The sequence below is a fragment of the Triplophysa rosa genome, unplaced genomic scaffold (genome assembly GCF_024868665.1).
Source record: "Triplophysa rosa unplaced genomic scaffold, Trosa_1v2 scaffold229_ERROPOS85089, whole genome shotgun sequence".
Lineage (NCBI taxonomy): Eukaryota > Metazoa > Chordata > Actinopteri > Cypriniformes > Nemacheilidae > Triplophysa > Triplophysa rosa.
The window spans coordinates 58,155-83,322 of NW_026634245.1; the positions used below are offsets into that span (position 1 = coordinate 58,155).

General features: G+C 41.8%; 1 protein-coding gene across 3 annotated transcripts in view; it reads right to left on the reverse strand.

Annotated features, from left to right (window-relative positions):
- The window catches only part of scly (selenocysteine lyase), a 61,094-nt gene extending 36,646 nt beyond the window's left edge, over positions 1-24,448 (reverse strand). For 2 of the 3 annotated variants that reach the window (XM_057327408.1, XM_057327409.1), the window contains exons 1-9: positions 24,341-24,448; positions 23,703-23,846; positions 23,519-23,628; positions 23,331-23,431; positions 7,052-7,235; positions 6,673-6,800; positions 4,096-4,257; positions 2,738-2,844; positions 2,595-2,631 (exon numbers count right to left, since the gene is read on the reverse strand). In XM_057327408.1, coding sequence (XP_057183391.1) covers positions 2,595-2,631; positions 2,738-2,844; positions 4,096-4,257; positions 6,673-6,800; positions 7,052-7,235; positions 23,331-23,431; positions 23,519-23,628; positions 23,703-23,846; positions 24,341-24,408 — 1,041 coding nt within the window. In that variant the 5' untranslated portion in view covers positions 24,409-24,448. Of the gene's footprint in view, positions 1-2,594; positions 2,632-2,737; positions 2,845-4,095; positions 4,258-6,672; positions 6,801-7,051; positions 7,236-23,330; positions 23,432-23,518; positions 23,633-23,702; positions 23,847-24,340 lie in introns of those variants that run through there. The other variant, XM_057327410.1, reaches the window with a different exon arrangement.
- Between the last annotated feature and the right edge of the window lie 720 nt (positions 24,449-25,168).

Sequence of the window (25,168 nt, forward strand, 5' to 3'; positions counted from 1 at the left end):
GCTAATTTCTGCCCGAGTCCATGTTCATTTCCGACCATATCTGGCAAAAAAGACCTACAATTACACTTTACATCCCTCCCGAAAATTAATTAGTTCGCGAATTTTTCCATCTACCTTAAACTTAATTGGCCTAATCGAAAATTTCGAAATAATAGAAAAACTTACCTTTCATGTGGCTTGAAAGTAGGGCTGCATGATATTTTATTGCGGTACCACTAAATCCTATTGCAATCGAGCTGGCTGCGATATGCAATGTGTCAATATTTTTTTAATGCGTAGCTTGTCCGTGAAGCACGGCTCTGGGATCAGTAGGAAATGCTGCTGATCTAAAAGCAGTGCGAGTTTGAGTCGCTTATAATGTGCATTTGAAAAAGCAACACCCGTCAAACATGATCATTATATACTTTATTATCATAAAAATACCTGATGAGGCTTGAGTAACAGTGATAAAAGATGTCCATAGGCATAGATTCTAGAAGGTGTCATGGTCTTCTTCTGCAGTGCGTATTTGGAGTTTCCGCACGAGAGCGCCCTCTGGCTTTCGGATGCAGCAGCATTTTCCCGTACTTCACTCAAAAGCTGTGCATAAATCACGTGACATTTATCGTCGGTTTATCGTGACAGCCCTACTTGAAAGCGCAGCTGGCCCCATGGTGAAGAGCTGCACGTCCTTTTTGCATACTTGCAGGTGGCCACTCGAGGATTTGGTCCACGTTTTAGCCATAATTTGTAATTTTCGTCCTCCAGCCAACGAGCATTGAAACGGCAAACGCCCGGCATATTTTCATCTCCTACTCTGCTCCACCAGAGGGCGCACATCCAAAAGACTGGCAGATAACATTATAGCCACGCGGCGATTTTTTTCGTATTTTCGTTATGTGCAAAATGTATATTTTATTTCAAAAGAAAAATTCTCCGTAAAATTGCGAATTATTATGAAAGCAACGAAATTAAAGTTTTAGGCAGTTTTAAGCACTTGATCCCAAATCCAATCACTTTTCTAACCTTAAAATGACTATATTCAAATTCAATCATTTTACAGGATTTAAAGCACCCGTACGAACCCTGCACGTTATGCAGCAGCTCACGTAAGCGGATAAATTAACATTGTCATTTAAAAACGTTTGTGCTGCCTTTGTAACGTTAATGAGTTTCGGGGTGACTCGCCTGCAGTCAGGCTTCAAGTTTGCTGTGTGATTGTGAAGGAAATTATGACGCTTTGTAAACCACTTGGAGACACAGATTGTGTCTTGTGCTTCTCTCTCTACAGCATATGTGAGATAAGCACATGTGACGCGCTGGCGCAGAGTAGGTAGCGTCTTGACCGCTGAACGAATAGAATTAATCATCATATCGTAAAGTATCCCCATCTCTCTTCGATGCGCATCGTGACATTTTTTGCATCGCGAAATATCGTAATGCGAAGTATTGTTACACCCCTATCCATGATATTTTTTATGTTTTGTGATGCGCCTATAACTAGGTTAGTTAAATAAATACCTCAAAAATCCATAGATATCGATGTTAGTTCATACTGCTGTTAAATGGATAGTTCACCCAAGAATGAACTTTCTGTCATCATGTACTCACCCTCTTGTCATTTCAAACCTTTATGACTTTCTTTCATCCGCTGAACACAAAAGAAGATATTTTGAAGAAAGTTGGTAACTGAACAGCACTGGCCCCCATTAGCTTCTATTGTACAGTATGGACACAAAACCAATGCAAGTGAATGGGGGCCAGTTAACAACCTTCTTCAAAATATCTTCTTTTGTTTTGTGCAGAAGTCTTTGAAATGATAAGAGGGTGAGTAAATTAAATCACTTTAAGTATAGCGACAACAAATGAATGATCAACATACAGTACATTTGTATTTTGTACAGATGCCATTTATTCAAAACAAGCTATTATTTCAAGCGTTCCGAGGCCGAAGAACAGATCCAAAAGTGATCCCCATCTCCGTCCGCCAAAAAACTCTGATCTGGACTGCACACAGTAACAGAATAAAAAAATTGGAACGTCAGCTTCGACATTGATATGGCATTGGCTCGCGTGTGGGACTGGTTGCGTCATTACGCTAGCTTACATTATGCAATGGCATTAGCTATCCCGCTCCGATTGCATCACGCACTGACCTTGAGTGTAAACTTTTGAACGAAATACGACTGGATTGGGAAATTATATAGTTACTAAAAAAATAGAAAATCTAAATTTATAAACTTTAGTTTAGTTTAACATTTTTGTTCACTTCTTGGATAAATAACAGAACTGCACCATTTTATTCTCACAACCAACATTTATACTGTACTAATAGAGTTCTCATGTATACTGGGTGCTTAATAGATTCAATTCCCACTATCTGGTCCAACTGACACATCAAAAGTCTTATACATAAGCACATATTACGAAGTTATTTCATTTGTCCACCAAACCAATTTTAAATAGTTAAGCATATGCCTTGACATGAAATGACTTTAGGATAATCCAAATATTTTCTGTCAAGTGTGTCCAGCCTTTTGACTGGCAACGTACAGTAGATGACACACTAGATGATAGTGATTTACTTATACTGACAGTAATATGACGGGTTTTACCTTTCCAAGACCAGCTATCATTGCTGTGTTTTCAGTTCTGAGAAACAGAGATAACAATATTAATTTAAGTCAGTAATAAACTGTATAATAACTAATAACTAATCACCTATGCATTAAACCATACACAATAAACCATATCATACCCTGGTCTGAAATTGCGCTCTTGTCCTCCTCCAAAAAGCAGAGGGTACACTGGGGTTTTGGTTCCAGGATCATTCACAAACAAAGCCCCGATTCGAGGGCCATAAAACTGGAACGCATGATCGACAGAATAGTGATCTCTAATTTGCTTTGCTCGGAGAGAGATAATATATCAACAGCAGGGCTCGACATTAACGCTTGTCCGGGACAAGTGAATGTTTTGTATGGGCAAGTGAGAGAGAATTTTACTTGCCCGACCGGACAAGTAACTTGAAAAAAAAAAAAACAGTGCGACATATATGTAGAATAATACGAATATGTGCCTCAGACAGAGCTCAGAGCTACGTGGTTGTGTTTGTTTGTGTGTGACAATAATCAATGCGCACCGCACTGAGTCCATGCGGACACAGAATCCTGTTATTTAAATGTCGTCTGGCTGTTCTGCGTGTCTGAGTGAATTATGTGCACAGTTTAACATACAACACGAGTGATAGTCAAGGATTTATCTGCATCTGCACTGTATGAGGATATGAACACATGAACTTCATCTCCTGAGTTGCTCTGAGAGTTTATTTTACGATCGTTTTACTGTTTGCGTGAAGCTATCTGCAAACAAGCGTCTTCCCGAAGACCCGTCAAAATAAAAGTCCCGTTAAATTGAACACTCAGACAAAAAATACAGTAGCGTACTATAGTATTTGCTATTGAAAATTGAAGTGCCCTTGTAGTAAATTGATAAACACTGTATACTATAGTAAAGTTCAAAAACAATATAGTAAGAATTTTACTGCAGTTTACCAGTTTACTACTAATTTATGTGGACAAATATACCACTATTGTATAGTTAAAAGGGAAAAAACACAGAACTTAGAAATATTAAAACAAATTTAGGTAATCTAAAAATGATATGGCCCTAATTTATCCATCTGTATGTAACATTAATATATTTTGTCAGTTATCTGCCTATTCATAATGATCTGCACTTGCACATTTCTGCCTGTGCTACCAAACTTTAAACCTCTCTAGCACCAGTGCTATGTGCAAAAAAGTTAACTTACAGCCTTAACACTAATAATAATTACTGCTTGCCTTTGTTTTATAGCAGTCACGGAGAGTAGGTCTATAACCAAATTCAGGCGGCCAAAGCGGACACTAGTTAAAATGGTTAGAAGCAAACTTGACTAATCTAGATCCGAAACAATTATATTGATTATATTATATTATAATTCAAATGAAATATCATCTTTGGACAAGTAATTTTTGTACTTGGACAAGTGAATGACAAATTTACTTGTCCGAAGGACAACCACGTGACAATGCTTAATGTCAAGCCCTGTCAACAGCATCTCTTGTTACTTACCTTGTGCCCTACAATGGTAATGTAGTCTACTCCCAGATCTTGTGCATTCACTCGTATCTTTCCAATAGCCTGGGCTGCATCAGTGTGCAGGAGGATTCTGGGAGTTGACAGAGACCTCTGTTTGTTTACCTCCTTAACCCTCAGACAAATGTCTTTAATTGGCTGTTGAAAAAAGATCTTTTACCTGGCAGTTCATGCTAAATCCTAGTAAGAAAACTGGGTCCGTATTCACAAAACATCTTAAGGCTAAAAGTAGCTCCTAATTTGCCGATTTAAATAACAGGCGTGTCAGTCCTAATTTTAGGACTCCTAAATGTTTGTGCTAAGAGTATTTCACAAAGCGGTTTAACGCTCAAACTAGCTCCTCAACCTGTGAGAAGTTAGGAGTAGTGAAGAGGACTCTTAAATCACTAAGACCAACTCATAACAATCCTAAAATGGCTGTAACACCGGCAGTCTGCCTTGAAACGTAAACATTTTAGAAAGATTTCATGACAATGAGCTTAACCATGAAGACTATGTGCTAACTGTTTATGAGACAAAATGCTTACAATTAGCTGAACATATACTTTATATATATATACAGGTGCTGGTCATATAATTAGAATATCCTGCTGCTGCAGGATATATATATACCTGCTGTATATATATATACTTTATATATATATATATATATATATATATAAACTACAGGTGCTGGTCATATAATTAGAATCATCCTGCTGCTGACCAACTTTATGGAGATGCAGATTTCATTTTCCAACAGGACTTGGCACCTGCACACAGTGCCAAAGCTACCAGTACCTGGTTTAAGGACCATGGTTATCCCTGTTCTTAATTGGCCAGCAAACTCGCCTGACCTTAACCCCATAGAAATCTATGGGTATTGTGAAGAGGAAGATGCGATATGCCAGACCCAACAATGCAGAAGAGCTGAAGGCCACTATCAGAGCAACCTGGCTCTCATAACACCTGAGCAGTGCCACAGACTGATCGACTCCATGCCACGCCGCATTGCTGCAGTAATTCAGGCAAAAGGAGCCCCAACTAAGTATTGAGTGCTGTACATGCTCATACTTTTCATGTTCATACTTTTCAGTTGGCCAAGATTTCTAAAAATCCTTTCTTTGTATTGGTCTTAAGTAATATTCTAATTTTCTGAGATACTGAATTTGGGATTTTCATTAGTTGTCAGTTATAATCATCAAATTAAAAGAAATAAACATTTGAAATATATCAGTCTGTGTGTAATGAATGAATATAATATACAAGTTTCACTTTTTGAATGGAATTAGTGAAATAAATCAACTTTTTGATGATATTCTAATTATATGACCAGCACCTGTATATATATATATATATTAGGGCTGTGCAAAAATATTGATACATGTAACTATCGCAATATTTTTTTTTCGATAGTGTTTTGATAGTGATACCTCTACTATCGATAATTTTTTTAAATCATGTCATATACATACGGCCAAAAGTAAGTGGAAGCGAGCATGGCGAAAAATATAAGAACGCTTAGCTCTCAGACTGATGTGTGGGTGTGCTTTGGTTTTCAAAATAAGTATGGAGTAATGAGTTATATAAATAATGCTGTTTGTAGGCTTCGCAAGTCATGACACAAGTCACTTGGCTACTGCAGTGCATTAGACAAAAGTTTATTAAGAAAAGTAACAAGACATTTATTGTGCTTTCACGGATGTGACACCAGCGCATTTACAGCACGGATGAACCAGGGGTTTTATACTGCCCATGTTCAGTGTTTTAACTGTAATGCACACAACAGCCAAGTGACTTGCGTGAGCCACCTTATTCCCCTGTGCTACCCACTTGAGGGGCGCAATCCACAGTTTGAGAACCAAACCTCTGATCTAAAGGTCCATGCATCGCACATCATGGCCACTCTGCAGAGGTAAGGGATGTTTTTACACTTATCCTTACAGAAAACCCCCGGTGGTGCACAGCATGTTGTATTTCTAGCTCTACTTTTTACATTTTCTATTTAAAGTATTGCAATATATCGCAAATGTGTGTATCGTATCGAAATCATAGCAATATATTGTATCGTGACCCATCTATCGTGATATGTATCGTATCGGGAGGCACTTGCCAATACACAGCCCTATATTACTATATATATTAATATATATACATATATGTATATACTAGTATATTATATATATATATAGATATATATATATGTGAACGTAGTATAGTTTATTTGCAAAAGATAACTCCTTTTTAAAAATATTTCAAAAATCACAATTATTTTAAGTTATTGTTACTTAATAAAAACAATAAAAAACAAACTGTTTGATTGATATTATTAGAATGCAGAATAAAAAACATGAATTTTGAGAATAAAAAATTGAGTTATCTGTTTTTGTAAATTAATTCTTCACTTGTTTAAATAGTAACTTACTAATATTTACTAACTGTATATTTTATCATCTTAATTTGAATGTGGCAACGAAAAATAATTTTAAAAAGCATATAATTTTATATATTAAAATGTCATAATTATACATTACTTTTTACATAGATCTGAACAATGACAGGCAACACGCTTACCATAATGATGCCTGTCTCATTGTTGGCCAGCATAACTGACACCAAGCATGTGGTGGGACGAAGCGCTGCAATGACATCCTCTACCTCCACCCGTGCAGTCACCTTGGAAATGGGCACAAACGTGACATCTACAACAAGAATCCAATCAAGTCAAAGTCAGGTCCAACTACACCACAACATTTTTTTTTCTTTGTTTTAGCAAAAGTAGAAAAGGAAAAGGAAAATGAAAAGGGCATTTTGTGTAACACAATGTTAATTGCAAAATCCTGGATTATATCAGACAAAAAGAAAAGTAGGGAATTAAAATCAAGCATTATTTATAAAGACAAAACCGTAGGAGAACAATGTCTCTACATTATAGTTTTGTAAGAAAGCTAACCTGCTTTGCCATCTTTTAACAAGTATTCCGCTGTGACTTTGATGGAGTCATGCTCCACATTCGAAGTGATTATATGGGGGAGGGACCCTCTTCCATTCAGCTTCTGGATGTATGCGTTTCCCTCTGAAGAATTCATACATTTCCCGAAATGCTCCACTGCTGTGTGAAACACCAAATTATTGGCCTGAAGGTCAAGGAAAAAATGAGAGATGACGCAAATAAAAAAACAGGGGACATTTGCATCAGTGTTTCAACACAACTATTCATGCTCCACAGTGTTTCCCACAGGATTTTGAGAGACAATAGCTGCGTTTACATGGACCAGTGTAAGCCGATTAAAAATCCAATCCGAATGAAAACGCTCCATATAAACACGTCAATCAGATTAACAATGCCCAAACCGATTGAAATTTCAGTCGTATTGTAAGGGGTGGTTTATGCCGTTTGTAATCCGCTTGATAGGACATGTAAGCACTTGATCAGATTAAAAACCAAAGTAGGAAGTTGTGCGCATGTGCAAAGACGACGCTGGCTCGTAGGGCGTATGACGCACGGAACGGAGCAGCTGTTGCTAAAGAAACCAAAAACCATAAATCTGACAAAGCGGTACAAATTTCCATATGCTTGTCATCTCTAAATGAACATGAATGTTTCTATGCATTTAAAATGTCTTAACTGTTTCCCTGGAGTGAGTTTTTAACCGCAATTTCTGAGTTCCTTTTTAAACACGATACATTTGCAGATGTACAAACATACTGTAGGCTAAAATATCTAATCATAACATTTCATTTTTATATTCATAGTAGGCTACCGAACATTTATTTTATTCATCGTTTACTTGCATGTGCTTTGGAAGGATTAACTGTTTTTTTACCATGGTAAGTCGCTGTAACAACCTTGCTTCATTGATATGTAGACATTATTTTGCGTTTATGAATTGTACATTATTATGCTGGTGTCTGTGACATAAAATAAATACATCTGTGCTTACAACATTGTTTGAGTAGCCATTTGTGTGAATATTATAATGATACCCGCGTCCACCGCCGCCCGTCTCTGCCGTTAATGCTGATATATGAATCCGCATATTATCACTTCTAAAGTGCGGTATTAGCTGTTGCTAAACATTTATTCTAATTATTGTTTGCCTGCAGACGCTCTGGTGGGTCTTGGTAGTTTTTTCATGGTTTACCATGGTAAACCGCATCGCATGTGCTCGTGCTTCATTGGCAGGAGACACTCTGGCTTCATAAATTGTCATTTTTTTTCGTGCCGTTTGTAAAATAAAATATACACAACATGTGCTTTAAAACACTGTTTTAGTGGGTATCAGTGTGCGCATGTCAGCGGATTATATCGGATTTGAAGCTTGTCATGTAAACATGCACATCAATCAGATCACTTAATTTACCTTTCATGTAAACACTACATTCAGATTGCACAATCTGATTAAATTCGTTGTGTCGAACCGACAGATGGGGTTCGTCCCTGAGAACCAATCGCTTTCGACTTCTTAGAAAGGGCCAATGAAAATTGGCGAATGAAATTTGCATGCCAGACTCCGCCCCCGGATATCCGTGTATAAAAGGGAGACGGCGTGCCTCATTCATTCGCCTTAGTTCTGAGGAGCCTGAGACCTCTCATGACTGCTGCAGTGGACAGCACGTGTTGTGGCAAGGAGAACACAACGTCTCGTTCCCTCCATCAGGGAACCGAGGTTACATCCGTAACCGAGACATTCCCTTTCTGTCGGTCTCTCGACGTTGTGTCGAACCGACAGATGGGGTTCCTAGTGAAAACCATAACACTGTGCCCTGTCACAATCTCTAGCGAAACGACGGTGACTGGCCTGGGCGTGTCAGCCGTGAGCGCTACCGCGAAATTGTAACCTACCAGTGGGTAGGTAGGGGGTCCCAGAGCTTTCTTGAAAGGTGGGAAGGCCCCTGCCTTCGGCCTCACAGGCGGAGGCCTTGTTTCTCTAACAGCGAGAAGCCGCCCGGTACCGTAAGGCCACTGAGTAAGCGCTACTTCCTCAATTGTGGGATGCGCTACAGAGACCACTTCCTACCGCAGGGAGGAGTCTAGTGGAGATACCAACATGGTCTCACCGATAGGGGAGAGCTCATGGGAAGAAGTGCGGACTGAATGATTTAACCGCGAGGTGGAGGTCCACCTAAGGAGGTCATGGGTTACCAAGGTGGGAACCAGCATGAGGATACATCAGACGGAACCGCCCAACTGGGGGGTTGCAACGTCTGGTAGCACTACACTGCGTTCCAAATTATTATGCAAATGATATCTTTCTCTGGTTTTCCTAATTTGTCGATGCAAATGACAGTCAGTATAATTTTCAAGTAATCAACAGTTAGGGTACATTTGGAATTTTATTGAACAAACCTCCCACTGACAACAGTATTTATTTAAAAAATGAAAAACTCAAAATGCACTGTTCCAAATTATTATGCACAACAGAGTTTGAAAACATTTCATAGGTTGTAAAAAACTGAAAATGGTCATTTGTTGAATTTGCAGCATTAGGAGGTCATATTTACTGAAATCAAAAGCTATTTCAATCAAAAACATCCTAACAGGGCAAGTTACATGTTAACATAGGACCCCTTCTTTGATATCACCTTCACAATTCTTGCATCCATTGAACTTGTGAGTTTTTGGATAGTTTCTGATTGAATTTCTTTGCAGGATGTCAGAATAGCCTCCCAGAGCTGCTGTTTTGATGCTAACTGCCTCCCACCATCATAGATCTTTCGCTTGAGGATGCTCCAAAGGTTCTCAATAGGGTTGAGGTCAGGGGAGGATGGTGGCCACACCATGAGTTTCTCTCCTTTTATGCCCATAGCAGCCAATGACACAGAGGTATTCTTTGCAGCATGAGATGGTGCATTGTCATGCATGAAGATGATTTTGCTACGGAAGGCATGGTTCTTCTTTTTGTACCATGGAAGAAAGTGCTCAGTCAGAAACTCTACATACCTTGCAGAGTTCATTTTCACACCTTCAGGGACCCTAAAGGGGCCCACCAGCTGTCTCCCCATGATTCCAGCCCAAAACATGACTCCGCCACCTCCTTGCTGACGTCGCAGCCTTGTTGGGACATGGTGGCCATCCACCAACCATCCACTACTCCATCCATCTGGACCATCCAGGGTTGCACGGCACTCATCAGTAAACAAGACTGTTTGAAAATTAGTCTTCATGTATGTGTGGGCCCACTGCAACCGTTTCTGCTTGTGAGCATTGGTTAGGGGTGGCCGAATAGTAGGTTTATGCACAACTGCAAGCATCTGGAGGATCCTACACCTTGAGGTTTTCGGGACTCCCGAGGCACCAGCAGCTTCAAATACCTGTTTGCTGCTTTGCAATGGCATTTTTGCAGCTGCTCTCTTAATCCGATGAATTTGTCTGGAAGAAACCTTCCTCATTCTGCCTTTATCTGCACGAACCCTTCTGTGCTCTGAATCAGCCACAAATCTCTTCACAGTACGATGATCTCGCTTAAGTTTTCGTGAAATATCTAATGTTTTCATACCTTGTCCAAGACATTGCACTATTTGACGCTTTTCGGCAGCAGACAGATCCTTTTTCTTTCCCATATTGCTTGAAACCTGTGGCCTGCTTAATAATGTGGAACGTCCTTCTTAAGTAGTTTTCCTTTAATTGGGCTCACCTGGCAAACTACTTATCACAGGTGTCTGAGATTGATTTCAGTGATCCAAAGAGCACTGAGACACAATACCATCCATAAGTTTAATTGAACAATATAAAATTAAATGTTTACGACACTTAAATCCAATTTGCATAATAATTTGGAACGCAGTGTAGGTCCGGTTAGAGCTATGTTGCGAATAACTCCGGAGATACCCGGCCTAAGGGGCAGGGCTGCTCTGCCCAGCCCGCCCGCAGGAGGTGCTTGCTAGTGATGGATGGAGTGCCTGTTCTTCACCCAGTGGGGGAAGAAGGGAGGCTAGTTAGTACGCTGACCCCCTTAGGAAAAAGGGGGGAAGGAACTGTCATAGGCGTACACCCTACCGGCCGCCAGTCTTGCCTGATGCCCGCAAGACTCGAGCCGAAACCGGTTTTACGCGGAGGCTGTAGGACCTTGCGAAGGTGATGGGTGTAGCCCAACCCGCAGCTCTGCAGATGTCTGCCAGAGAGGCGCTTCGAGCCAGTGCCCACGAGGAGGCTGTACTCCATGTGGAGAGAACTCTCACCCAGTGGGCGTAGGCGATCTTAGGACAGGTATGCCATAGTGACGGCGTCCATGATCCAGTGCGCCAATCTCTGTTTGAGACAGCCCTCCCTGCTGATCTCCAAAACAGACAAAGAGCTGCTCAGAGCGTCTGCGGCTCTGCGTGCGGTCCAAGCAGAGGCGCAATGCGTGTACTGGACACAACACGGATGGGGTTGGGTCTTCCTCCCCGGTGCCCCCGGGGAGCACCTGTAAGTTCACCACTTGGTGTCTTGGGGGAGTGGTGGGAACTTTGGGCACGTAGCCGGGCCGGGGTCTCAGGATAGCGTGAGAATCACCGGGCCCGAGTTCTAGGCAATCTGTGGACACGGAGAATGATTGTAGGTCCGCTACCCTCTTGAGCGTCCTCCCGAGAGCCGTCTTCATCGTGAAGTGAGAAAGAGCGGCATCTCCGATGGGCTCCAGGACCGCATCAAGGTCGTAAGAGGGTACGGAGCATGGGTGAGGGGATAGCCTTCCCGCGCCCCTTAGGAACCAAATGATCAGGTTGCGCTGTCCTAGAGACTACCAGCAACTGGGTCGTGATGAGTGGCAACAGCGGCTACATACACGTTCAGTGTGGAAGGGGAGAGATTATTCTCGAGTCTCTGGAAGGACCGCACCCACTTGATCAAGCAACTCCGTGGGTCTTCTCTTCGAGAAGAGCACCAGGATGAGAAGAGGCACCACTATAGGCGTATAGTCGCCTAGTGGCCAGGGCCCTAGCCTGAGTAGTGGTCTTAACCGCCGCAGGGGGTAGGCCACTCAGGATCTCCTTCCGTCCCGGGGCCAGACATGGAGGTTCCAGAGGTCTAGCCCGTGATGCCATAACGTGCCCTTCCCCTGGGAAAGCAGGTCCTTCGTCAGGGGAATCGGCAAGGGGGGAGCTGTCGTCAAGAGCATTAGCGCCGAGAACCAAGTCCGGTTGGGCCAGTATGGCGCAACTAGTACACTTGATGCTCCTCTTCCCTGACCTTGCACAGGGTCTGTGCAATGAGGCTCACTGGGGGGAAGACGTACTTCCGCTTGTCCCCCGGCCAGCTGTGCGCTAGAGCATCCGTGCCGAGGGGGGCCTCGGGCAGGAAGTACCTTAGCGGGCAATGGGTGGTGTCCAGGGAGGCGAAGGGGTCTACCTGAGCCCGCCCGGACTGTACCCAATGAGCTGGCTGTGCAGGGGTGGACTCGCCACTCTCCGCGAGGTGTCAATTGACGAGAGAGCACATCGGCTGTCAGGTTCAGGTCGCCTGGGATATGTGTGGCTCGCAGGGATCTGCTCACCTGCGGACTCCACAGGAGGAGGTGTCGGGCGAGTCGTGTTAGCTCATGTAAGCGAACGCTACCCTGACGGTTAAATATGCTATGGCAGTTGTGCTGTCCGACTGGACCAGCACGTGCTTGTTCTGCACGAGAGGTTGTAACCCCTTCAGTGCGGGTAGCACATTCCACAACTCTAGGCAGTTGATATGCCTGCGCAGGCGGGGGCCCGTCCATCGCCCCGACACTGCGTGCCCGTTGCACACGGCACCCCAACCCTGCAGGGAGGCGTCTGTCAACCCTGACGCGTCTCGACCTGCCCAAGAGGGACCCCCGTCCGTAGAAAGGTCATTGAAGACCAAGGGGTTAGGGTGCGTCGGCAGAAAAGCGTAATCACCATCTGCCTTCTGCCGGTGTGCCACGCTCTCCAGGGAACTCGACTCTGTAGCCAGTGTTGGAGCGGTCTCATGTGCATCAACCTGAGGGGTATCACCACCGTCGAGAATGCCATGTCCCCAGGAGCCTCTTCCTGCTGACTGCTTGAAATATTCCAGGCAGTTCAACACTGACTGAGCGCAGTCGCGCTGTAATGGAGACAGAGTTGAGTTCCATACCAAAAAAGAGGATGCTCTGCACAGAGGAGAGCTTGCTCTTTTTCGGTTGACCTGTGGTCCCAATCGATCTAGGTGCCGAAGCACTAGGTCCCTGTGTGTACATAACAGATCTCACGAGTGTGTCAAAAGAGCCAGTCGTCGAGATAGTTTAGTACCCGCACACCTCTCTCCCTGAGGGGAGTGAGGGCGGCTTCCACGATCTTCGTGAAGACTCGTGGGGACAGGGACAGACCGAAGGGGAGGACTCTGTACTAATATGCCTGACCCTCGAAAGCGAACCGTAGGAACGGGCGATGACGAGGGAGAATGGAGACATGAGAGTAAGCGTCCTTCAGGTCGATTGCCATGAATCCATCTTGACATCTGATAGATGCCAGGATGCGCTTCTGCGTGAGCATCCTGAACGGCAGCTTGAGTAGGTGCCTGTTCAGGGTACGCAGATCTAGCGACCCCCGCTCTTTTGGGGACGATGAAGTACGGGCTGTAAAACCCGTTGAACATCTCGGCTAGAGGGACGAGCACGATCGCTTCCTCACCAGAGGGGTGGCGACCTCGGCCCGAAGCACGGGGCATCCTTGCCTCTGCTGAGGTTAAGAGGATGCCCCGAAACTTGGGCGGGCGTCCGGGGAGTTGGATCGCGTAGCCGAGACGGACCGTATCCCGTAGTCACCGTGACGGTTTGGGAAGCTCTTGTCAGGCTCCCAGGGACCGACAGGGAGGCTAGGGGTACGTTCTGCTTCATCGACCTCCCGGGGGTGGTTCGATGGCTGGCAGTACGGATCCCTCGCCGTGGGGGGGACCCCCGGAGAGGAGATCGGCTCTGCAGTTTTACCTGCCTGGCGATGATGTAGCACAACGCACCATCGAATGAGAGTGCTTAGGCTGATGATTATCCTCGACATTGGGTCTTGCCGCAACGTCGAGTTGCCAAACACCGTCGTGTAGAGGGTGAGAGCGGCTGTGATAAACGCCCAGAGAGGGAGAAAACTTTTAGAAATGGGCTGTTGGGACGGGGCAGGAACCGTCCCGAATCGACCACCAGCAATGGAATGGCTGGGGTCGGGCCCGAAGGTATTCTCGAAATCCCTGGGGTCTTCCCATCTTGCCTGGGGTCTTGTCATGTGATGTAAGTTTAGCATTAAATACCAAGTATTGTAAATTTAGCATTTATGTGACAGGTAGTCCGTCTTTGCTCTCGGTTGGGGATGGAATTTTCTGAGCTGGGCCGACCAGATGGTCGCCTTTTTCTTGGGAATCCAAGAAAAAGGGAATCCCGGAATCTCTCCCTACCTCGGGATGGGCATCCCGAGGCGAGGGCAGAAAGAGAATAATTAGCGTAGCTGCTGTTTATTAGCTATGTATTAGTGAATGCTTGGTTGAAAAGATGTGTCTTTAATCTAGATTTAAATTGGGAGAGTGTGTCTGACCCTCGAATAGTATCGGGGAGGCTATTCCAGAGTTTAGGTGCTACGTATGAGAAAGCTCTACCCCCTTAGGTGGATTTAGTTATTCTAGGTGTTATCAAAAGTCTGGAGTTTTGAGATCTTAGAGAGCGTGATGGGTTGTAGTGTGGTAGAAGCTCTGTTATGTAGGTAGGGGCTAAACCGTTTAAGGCTTTATAAGTAATTAAAAGAACTTTAAAGTCAATATGATACTTAATGGGTAACCAGTGAAGGGTTGATAACATTGGGGTTATGTGATCATATTTTCTGGACCTGGTTAGAATTCTGGCAGATGCATTCTGAACTAACTGTAGTTTGTTTATTGATGCTGCAGGACAACCACTAAGCAGTGCATTACAGTAGTCAAGTCTTGAGGTCACAAATGCATGAATAAGCTTCTCTGCGTCAGCCACACATACAATATTTCGCAATTTGGCAACATTTCTAAGGTGGAAGAAGGTTGTTTTTGTGACATTTGAGATGTGATTTTTAAATGACAGTTTGCTGTCTAATATAACGCCAAGGTCTTTAACTGAATTTGTTGGAGTAAGAGTGCAGCCTTCAATTTGCAGGTCATAATCCGAAATATTCTGCTCACGTGTCTTTGGTCCGATAAGTAATATTTCTGTTTTATTAGAATTTAAAAGAAGGAAATTACAAGTCATCCAATGCTTTATATCGTCGATGCACTCTGCCAATTTGGATAGTTGGAAGGAATCATCTGGTCTTGATGAGATATATAGCTGAGTATCATCTGCATAACAGTGGAAGCTAATTCCATGTTTTCTAATACTGTTTCCAAGGGGGCAGCATGGATATGGAGAATAGCAAGGGTCCTAAAACCGATCCCTGAGGTAATCCATAATTTACTTGCGTTAGATTTGATGATTCCCCATTTAAATGGACAAATTGATGTCTGTCTGATAAGTAAGATCTGAACCATTGTAGTGCCTGTCCCTGAATACCGGTATAATTGTGTAAGCGATCTAGACGTATTTTATGGTCTACAGTATCGAACGCAGCACTAAGGTCAAGCAGGACTAGGAGTGAGATGTTACCTTTATCTGATGCTATAAACAGGTCGTTTGTAATTTTAACGAGCGCAGTTTCAGTACTATGATGCGGTCTAAAGCCTGACTGGAATTTTTCGTGTATGTCATTATTTTGTAAGAAAGAGCACAACTGAGTGGACACTACTTTTTCTAGTATTTTAGACAGGTAAGGGAGATTTGAAATCGGTCTATAGTTTCCTAGTTCATTGGGGTCTAAGTTTGGTTTCTTGATAAGAGGCTTAATGACGGCCAGTTTAAAGGCTCCTGGGACATGGCCTAGATTAATTGATGAGTTGATAATGTTATAAATGGGCTCAATTGCAACGGGTAATAACTCTTTTAATAATTTAGTTGGTATGGGGTCTAATAAGCAAGTTGTAGGTTTAGATGTTGCAATAAGTTTAATTAAATCTTCCTGTTTTATAGGTGAAAAACACTGTAGCCTTTCTTTTGGGGCGATGGTTGGTACTAATTTATAGGACAGACTTGGAGGTTGAGTTTTTACTATTTTGTCTCGTATGTTTTCGATTTTCTCTGTAAAAAAATTCATGAAATCATTGCTACCAAGGTGCGGCGGAATACCCAGGTCAGGTGAAGTCTGTTTATTTGTTAGTTTAGCAACTGTACTAAATAAAAACCTTGGATTGTTTTTGTTAGTTTCTATGAGGTTATGGAGGTGCTCAGCCTTTGCTGCTTTTAGTGCCTTTTTATAACAGTTTGCACTCTCTTTCCACGCAATTTTAAAGACCTCTAATTGGGTTTGTTTCCATTTGCGCTCCAGTTTATGTGTTTCTCTTTTAAGGGCGCGAGTGGTGCTATTGTACAATGGTGCTGCGTTTTTCTCATTAATCTTTTTTGACTTCATAGGTGCGACAGCTTCTAATGTATTAGAGAAAATAGTACCCAATTTGCTGGTCATGACATAGAGCGATTCTGTATTTATTGGTATGGTTATTAAAGGAGTCAGATCTGGCAAGCTCTTTGCGAAACTATCTTTAGTAGTCGAGGTAATTGTTCTACCCTGTCGATAACGAGTTAAACGGCTGATTTCTGCAGTGCACAGTGTACATGTTATAAGATAGTGATCAGTGACATCGTCGCTTTGAGGTATAATATCTATATTGGTTAGATCGGCTCCGTGAGATATAATCAAGTCTAGGGTATGATTAAATCGATGAGTGGGTCCATTGATGTGTTGTGTTACTCCAAAAGAGTGTAATAGCTCTGTAAACGCCACTGCTAATGCATCGTTAGCACTATCTACGTGGATATTAAAGTCTCCTTTATCACCGTTAACCAATAGGTCCGATAGGAAGTCCGCAAACTCTTTCAGAAAATCAGTGTAGGGACCAGGGGGTCTATACACAGTAGCCAACGTACAAGAAAGCAATGATTTTTTACTGTCAATTGGAACAATTATGTTCAACGCAAGCACTTCAAATGATTTAAATTTATGCTCCGTTCTCTGAATTACAGTAAGAAAGTCTCTAAAGATTGTTGCGACACCGCCACCTCGACCAACCGGACGTGGCTCATGCATATAACAGTAGCTTGGTGGGGAACACTCATTTAGACCGTAATAATCATTTGGTTTAAGCCAGGTTTCGGTAAGGCAAAGTATATCAAAACTGTTGTCTGTGATCATTTCATTTACAATAACTGCTTTTGAATTTAGTGATCTAATATTAAGTAGGCCGAACTTTATGAGTCTGTTTTGGTCGTTTATTACATTGTCCTCAGGTTTAATCACGATTAGATTTTTTCTCTGAGATTTGGCTATTTTGTTATTTTGTAGTATTATTCGGGGGACAGACACAGTTCCTGCATAAGCGCTGGGTCGGTCTTACCCTCGTGGAGCTCTCTCTGCGCATTGGCCTGAAGGAAGGCCATAGTGTGGAGAGAGGGGACAGCCCGCAGCAGAGTAAGCTCTCGACACCTCAGATGCCGAAAAGCCTACGTGCTTTGGACGGGAGTCTAGGTCGAGCCCCTGGGGAACATCGACGTATCCTCTAGCTGCCCCACCATCGAGGGAAGAAAGGGTGATGGAACTAGTTGACGTGTACGCGCCGAAGGGGGCGTTCCAGGTCGTACTAGGTTCCTCATGCACTTCCGGGGGAACATGGCACTGGGGGCGAGTGCGGCTTGGAGCCGCTCTCAAGCCCGATGTACCATGTATCCAGCCGCGAGCGTTGGGAGAGGCAGTGCGGTGCACCGCAACCCAATGCCGGCGGCCTGGGAAAGCATGGCTGACATTTTAACGTCCGCTTCTTCCTGATCTCGACCCCCTGAGGGAGGGAGCTTCAAGGAATCGTCAGAGTCTGATGTCAGTAAGTCACCCTCTGATGCTGCAACAGACATCGTGATTACGATACGTGATTGAGGAATAAGACGGCGGACCGTCTCATGGGGAACGGTCAGACGAGCAAGACGAGGTGCGAACGGTCCACGAGCCAGTGGCTGACGGATTAGCGCTCACAGTAATCCTCATATCACCCTCGCTGCTCGCCGTAGCGGGCGGCAGGGCCGTAGTCCTGCCGTCACGGAACGGGAAGCAGACAAGGTGGTGGCTGAGTCCCGTGGGAACACAACCACCCGTGACGCAACGTCTGAATCGTCAGCCGCCCGCAGTGCGGGCAGGACGTATCCACAATATCTGCCCCAGCGTATTGGAAGCAGATATCGTGTCCGTCCCCCTCCTCGATGAGTGTGTTGCACCCACGAGAACAGCGGGACATGCCACGCTGGAGAAATTTGCTCTTTTAGAGAAAAAACTCGAACACTTCTGGAACCGGCGAGACGCCCAGGGGAAGTCGCTGCAGGAAGGGACAGTCCGCTGCACCACGTCGTAGATCCGGCAGTCTTGTAGCGAAGTCTGTTGATCATGAGCGAAGGCTCCAAAGAACAAAAGGTGAATGAATGAGGCACACCGTCTCCCTTTTATACCTGGATATCCGGGGGCGGAGTCTGGCATGCAAATTTCATTCGCCAATTTTCATTGGCCTTTTCTAAGAAGTCAGAAGCGATTGGTTCTCAGGGACGAACCCCATCTGTCGGTTCGACACAACGTCGAGAGACCGACAGAAAGGGAACCATGATAATTCATTTGCATTAGAGGATAAAGGTCTGCTGTGTCAGAGGTAGAGTATGAAATGTTAGGCCCACAGTTGCATGTCCAAAATGTCATGTAATATATCCCTTTTAAATGAATTCATTTCAAATATATTCATTTTCATTTTTTTACTTTGTTAGCTAAAAGGCCATGGCTTTCCAAATGTTAAAAGAGGTGGAAAAGGCCTATCCTAAAAGGCTAAGTGTAATTTGCAGAAAGGCCTTTCAATACTAAACTGTAGGAGGAGGCTGAGGATCAGAAAGACCTTTTTACGGAATACAGTCAGTATGACAAACCCTAAGTCTAAGTTTTTTTAATGTATTTTTTTATGTAAATGGATTTAAAGTTATAACAAGAATTGTAATATGTGAACAGTATGCCTTATGCCAATGGGGTCACCTAATAAAGCCTTGGAAACCTGCCAGCCTGGGAATCAAACTTGCAACCTTTGAGTTTTAAGTCTGGCTCTCTAACCATAGGAATACAGTCAGTATAAAAAAACGTAAATCTAGGAAACCTGCCATCCTGGGGAATCGAACTTGCAACCTTTGACAAAACTATCCTTGACCCAATGCATAAAATATTGGCTAATAAGTGGACAACAGTAAAGATATGCAATTGCTCAATATATTGTTCTGCAGTTAAAATACTTCACTGTTAACATCCTTTAACTGTTGGAAATTGTAAGGTGTGCATACGCCTATACATACTGTACAGTGATATTTGGAGATGTTTTAATAAACCTAATTCAGTATATACAGCAGGGCTAGTCAACTAGCGGCCCGCCTTAGCATTTCAAATAAGTGGAGGACTTTAAGAATGGTGTGCTTTAAGCAATGCACGTCCTGAGACGCCACATCTTTAAAAGTCCAAAACGCTGCTACATTCAATACAAAGTAATTACCACGCCTTATAACGATTGACGTTTTATAAAGCGATTTGATCGGCCTGTTCAAGGACTTGATGTTAATTACAACATTACAATCGTCAATCCACAGCCAGGCAGTCGCTTTGCACATGCGATAGGTCGAGTTAAATAAAATAACTACAGGAAGGGTACTACACCACGTGAACTGTTGTCTCAGATAAGGGAACTGCATTAATTATGTATGATGTAAACAGCTATATTTACGAAAACTGCTGTTCTTCTCCCTCCAAAACTTGCACTTAAAAGGATCTGTATGAAGGTAAATTCATGCCTAAAAGATTTGCATGCGCAGGATAACATTTGTAAAAGCGTGTGACATGATGTGCAATGTGACATTGCAAGCATAAAATAAATTTGCATTCGCAAAAAAGTTTTGTAAAGGTGTAAATCATTCTACAAGCGAAAGAAAACAAGTTTCGCAGCATTGTATCATTTTTCGTAAGCGTAATTCATGTGTTGTGAACCGGCAACTTCATATTACGTCAAATAATTATGATCTGTATTCTTCTGACCTCCGTTTTTTCCACGCTTACACTTTTGACACGTTTTTTGTCATGGCTCTGCTTCATTTAGTCATGTTTTTCTTGGTCCTGTAGCAGAGCCATGACAAAGTCTTTGGTTATGTGTGGAGAGAAACATGTTATTGTCCTTTTGACAATAATATGCGTTCTCTCCAGTGTCTTGTCATTGGCCCCGCCCCTCTCATTTCCCGTATTACTTCCCGGCCGTGTTCCATTACCCTCTCATGCCCTGTGTCATTATCTCTCGTTTGTCTTTCCTATATATACCCTCTTGTTTCTTTGTCTAGTTGCTCGTGGATTGTATGTGTGTCCGTTCGTGCCAGTCCTATCAAAGTGAGTGTTCGCTGTGCCTTTGTATAGTGGTTTATTGTACTTGTACCCTGCCTGTTATTAGATGTTGTGTCGTGTCATATTTTAGTTATTTTGTCCTGTTGTTTTTGCCCCATCGAGGGAAGTGTTTTGTTTTCAGTTTTTATACCTTAGTCGTGTCCTTGTTACCCCCTCGTGGGTGTTTTGTTTCTGTTCATTGTTTGTATTAATAAATCTGTTAAAACCCCTTCATTGTCACTGCCTGCCTGCAATTGGGTTCTTTCCACGTCAGCCATGACAGTTTTTTGCGCTGAAATACGGCCAAAAGCATTGCGAGTCTGTAAACAGGGGTGTGCAAACACAATGGTGTTATGAACTGCAAAACGGATTCATCGCGCAGAACCTGTCTTTGTGTATGTAAAATAAATCTGTTGCAAACATCTTGCCTACGCAGGCAAAAACTGTTTCTTGCAATAATCCAATGTGTACGGTTCCGTCTCGCTTGCGCTTACACTTTTGGCACGAGGATTCTCTCACTACTTTGAGTTTGCAAGCGTGAGTGGGGGGGGTACCTTCTTGTGACCAATCAAATGAGGTTCCTGATGACTCATCGTTTTCTCTTATCTGATTGGTTCAATAACGCGCCAGTCAAGCAGACATCAGACACTTTAATGCATGCACCCAGGCGATCATAGATATCTAATACTTAATATATACGATTCTTTAATCATTTAGCTGATTGACATGTGTTGATACTGAATTTAGCTGATGTCTTGGAAAGAAAATCTTGTTTAAAATGTATTGAATTATCAGTGCTATAAATTCTATACATCATGTAAATCTGCTTAAACTATGAACTATAATTATACAATCTACAATTAAAACAGTTAATACCAAGTTTCTAGGTCTCGCGTTTATGCAGTGCTTCTTCCTAACAATACCAGAAGCCATAATTTACTGCAAATGGCTGAGATTTGGGTGACTCAAGTTCTCAACACGTTTTAATATTTTTAAACTATTTATGCAGGAAATTTATCAAATGTGCATTGCTAATATGCATAGTATGCTAAATCCTGGGAAAACCTAAACTCCAATAAGTCTTAATCAATTGGTTGTGGACTAAGCAGGTGGGACAGTCGCAAATTAAGCCTATATACAGCATCCATCATCAAATCCTTAAGAGACAATTCAAATTACAGTGTAAATTCTCATACATTTGGAATTAACAGTTTTAATTATAGATTGTAGCATCAGTTCAATGGTTTAAGCACATTTTCACGATGTACAGAATTTCTATCCTTATGAAATTAACCATGTTTTTGTAGTAGCAACCATGGTGTTAGGATTACCATTGGCAAACCCAGTTTTACTGTGGTTAAACAATTATTTTTTAATTTTCGTAAGGGTATATAGTAGTAATTCAACACATTTCAGTCAGGTTACTGTTTAAAGAATCGTGTACAAATGAGATATCTATGATCGTCTGGGTGCAGGCATTAAAGTGTATGATGTCTGCTTGACTGGCGCGTTATTGAACCAATCAGATAAGAGAAAACGATGAGTCATCAGGAACCTCATTTGACTGGTCACAAGAAGGTAGCCCCGCCCCCCCCCCACGCTTGCAAACCCAAATTAGTGAGAGAATCGTGCCAAAAGTGTAAGCGCAAGCGAGAGGGAGCCGTACACATCGGGTTATTGCAAGAAACCGTTTTCGCCTGCGTAGGCAAGACGTTTGCAACAGATTTATTTTACACACACAAAGACAGGTTCTGCGCGATGAATCCATTTTGCAGTTCATAACACCATTGTGTTTGCACACCTCTGTTTACAGACTCACTATGTTTTTGGCCGTATTTCAGCGCAAAAAAACGTGTCAAAAGTGTAAGCGTGGAAAAAACGGAGGTCAGAAGAATACAGATCATAATTATTTGATGTAATATGAAGTTGCCGTTTCACAACACATGAATTACGCTTACGAAAAATGATACAATGTTACAAAACTTGTTTTCTTTCGCTTGCAGCTTGATTTACACCTTTACAAAACTTTTTTGCGAATGCAAATTTATTTTATGCTGGCAATGTCACGTACGCTTTTACAAATGTTATCCTGCGCATGCAAACCTTTTAGGCATGATTTTACCTTCATAGATCTGCCCTTCGAAGTGTGTGGGGCACATGAATGCAATTGGAATTCACCCGAAGGTGTGATAATAGCCATATCTATGATAATAGCGTTCAGTTTCTTGCACAGTCAATTGATTTGCTTTATAAGACGCCAGTTTAACATCACAAGGATTACTTTTGTGCTGAATGTATTAGTGTTTTTTACTTTTATTAATTTGATTTTCAACAATTCAACCAAATATCTTCATAAATATCTTCTTGAAAAATAGTAGTACTGGGGGTGAGTAAATTAACAATTTTATTTTTGAGTAAAATAAGGCATTAAGGAATATAAAATGCAATTAAAAAGACAATATCCCTTTTAATTAAATATCATGAAAAGCATAAATACTGGATGCAATATTTGTTTGCATGTTTTAATAAATGACCTAAGTAACAGCAACAAAAACAGCATATAATAATCTATGATTATTAGGCTTATTAAGATTGTTAGTCAATTTAATATTCAAAGCCGAATGCATATCAGACAGGCAATAATATAGTTAGCAGTAATAATAAATATGTGCATAAATAAATGAAAAGAAGCAGGAAATCAGTCACAATAGTGGTGCCTATCAGTTACACCATCCTGGCGCCGGGCCTGGGGACAGTTAAACATTTTCTGTGTTTTCTACCCTCACCTCAGTTCCTCCTGATGTAAATATAATGTCTGATGCTTTGCCACCGACCATCCTTGCAACAGTGTCTCTGCAATGGTAAACAGTGTCTCTTGCTTTCAGACCTATGATTATTGACAAACAATGTGAGTTTGTATTAAGACTGTATGATTTGATGATAGCTGTATGTCACAAAAATTTACATACTGTACCTGGCAAGTAATTACTGCTGGGATTTCCCCACGCATCAGTTAAAGTTTCAGTGACAGCCCTAACAACATCTGGATCGACTGGAGTGGTGGCATTGTAATCCATATATATTCTGTCTAAGAAAAGGCAGTTATAACAAATTACAGTACATTCTGGAGTAAAAGATGAAATTATTTTATACATTACCTGTCTGACTCATCAGCTACAGGTTGGTGATCCAAGTTAACATGATGATGACAATCCTGGTCAGACCCCGGGTGATGTGAAGAGTTGCCCCATACATTATGATTCAGAATGACAAAGGGGCCAGCCTTTTCAGCCATTACCACACTGGCAAGAATCATAAACACACCAATACATGATACAAAACCTTGGCATGGTTATAAAAACTCTAAAATATTTAACGTATTATATATGCTAAACCACTGACGTCGGACTGGTGCAAAATATATTGCAGGTATAGTTTCAAGTTTATTTGTCATATGCACAAGATGTCAGCTGAAAACTGAGGGTTTTTCATAGTTGTTAAAACGTGGATATGTTCAGTTAAGAACAATAGCATTTAAACAAGTTGTAATAAGAAAAAAATCAATAATTTTAATGTATGACAATACAAGGAGCACACGTGATTTACAGAACTGTGATTCACATATATGATTTAGGACAGGAGAAATGCCTGCGTTTTCTACGTGACTAGCGTAAATTAGCCAGTATTAGCTTATGCTAAAAAAAATAAAATTTCCTTTACAGTCGATTTACAAGGACAGCCAACACGAAGATAACGGAAGACAACCTTCATAATTATGCACAATTATTTCACTGACCTTCTGCACTCTTCAGCGTGTGCTGTCAATGATTTACTGTTCAATGTGACAAAGTAACACTCCACCATCAATTTTTAAACAGGAAACGCAGAACATTAAATCCCGCCCCTTTGCTGGCGGAAACCATGGCCAGAACGGATGGGAGGAGTGTCGTGGATGTCAGACATATACGTAAACATATCTCTTTGTTGATTTTTAAGACATTTTATAAGTTTATTAATATAACTGACAAAATGGTCTTGTTTTTGGATTGTGATACTGGTTCTTTGGAAATAGATCACATTCTTAAAATTCTTATTCTACTTGGAAAATACCATATACATAAAGCAATTTTTTGTCAATTGTACCAAATGTAGATTGTTTTCCACAGATATAAAGAATTTGTTGATTCTTTAATATTATTACGCAACAATAGCAAAGCTGTTAAGACATCTCGGCTACTGATAAAATTCTTAATGTTTTAGATGTACTGTGTAACTGATGTGTTTTTTTGTTGTTGTTTTGGTTATTTGCATTGTGCAATTTTGTACTATTACATATTGTAATTTATGGGAGGCAAATCCTGCCAAATTTAAATAAATAAATTAAACGATGAAAATGAAAATGAAAACCAGATTAGCAATTTCATTATACACAACTGCGTGCACAATATGTGCCAAAATGAAAAATAAAATGAAATTATTTTATTTTCATTTTCATTTTTACACTGACAATGCGTTGTCCCTGTCAAATTGAAAAAGAAAATGCAATTGGTGATTTGACATTTCATTTTCACTAAAATCTCGAGGCAAGACTGCCAATTTGAAAATGAAAAGGCAAATGTGAAAA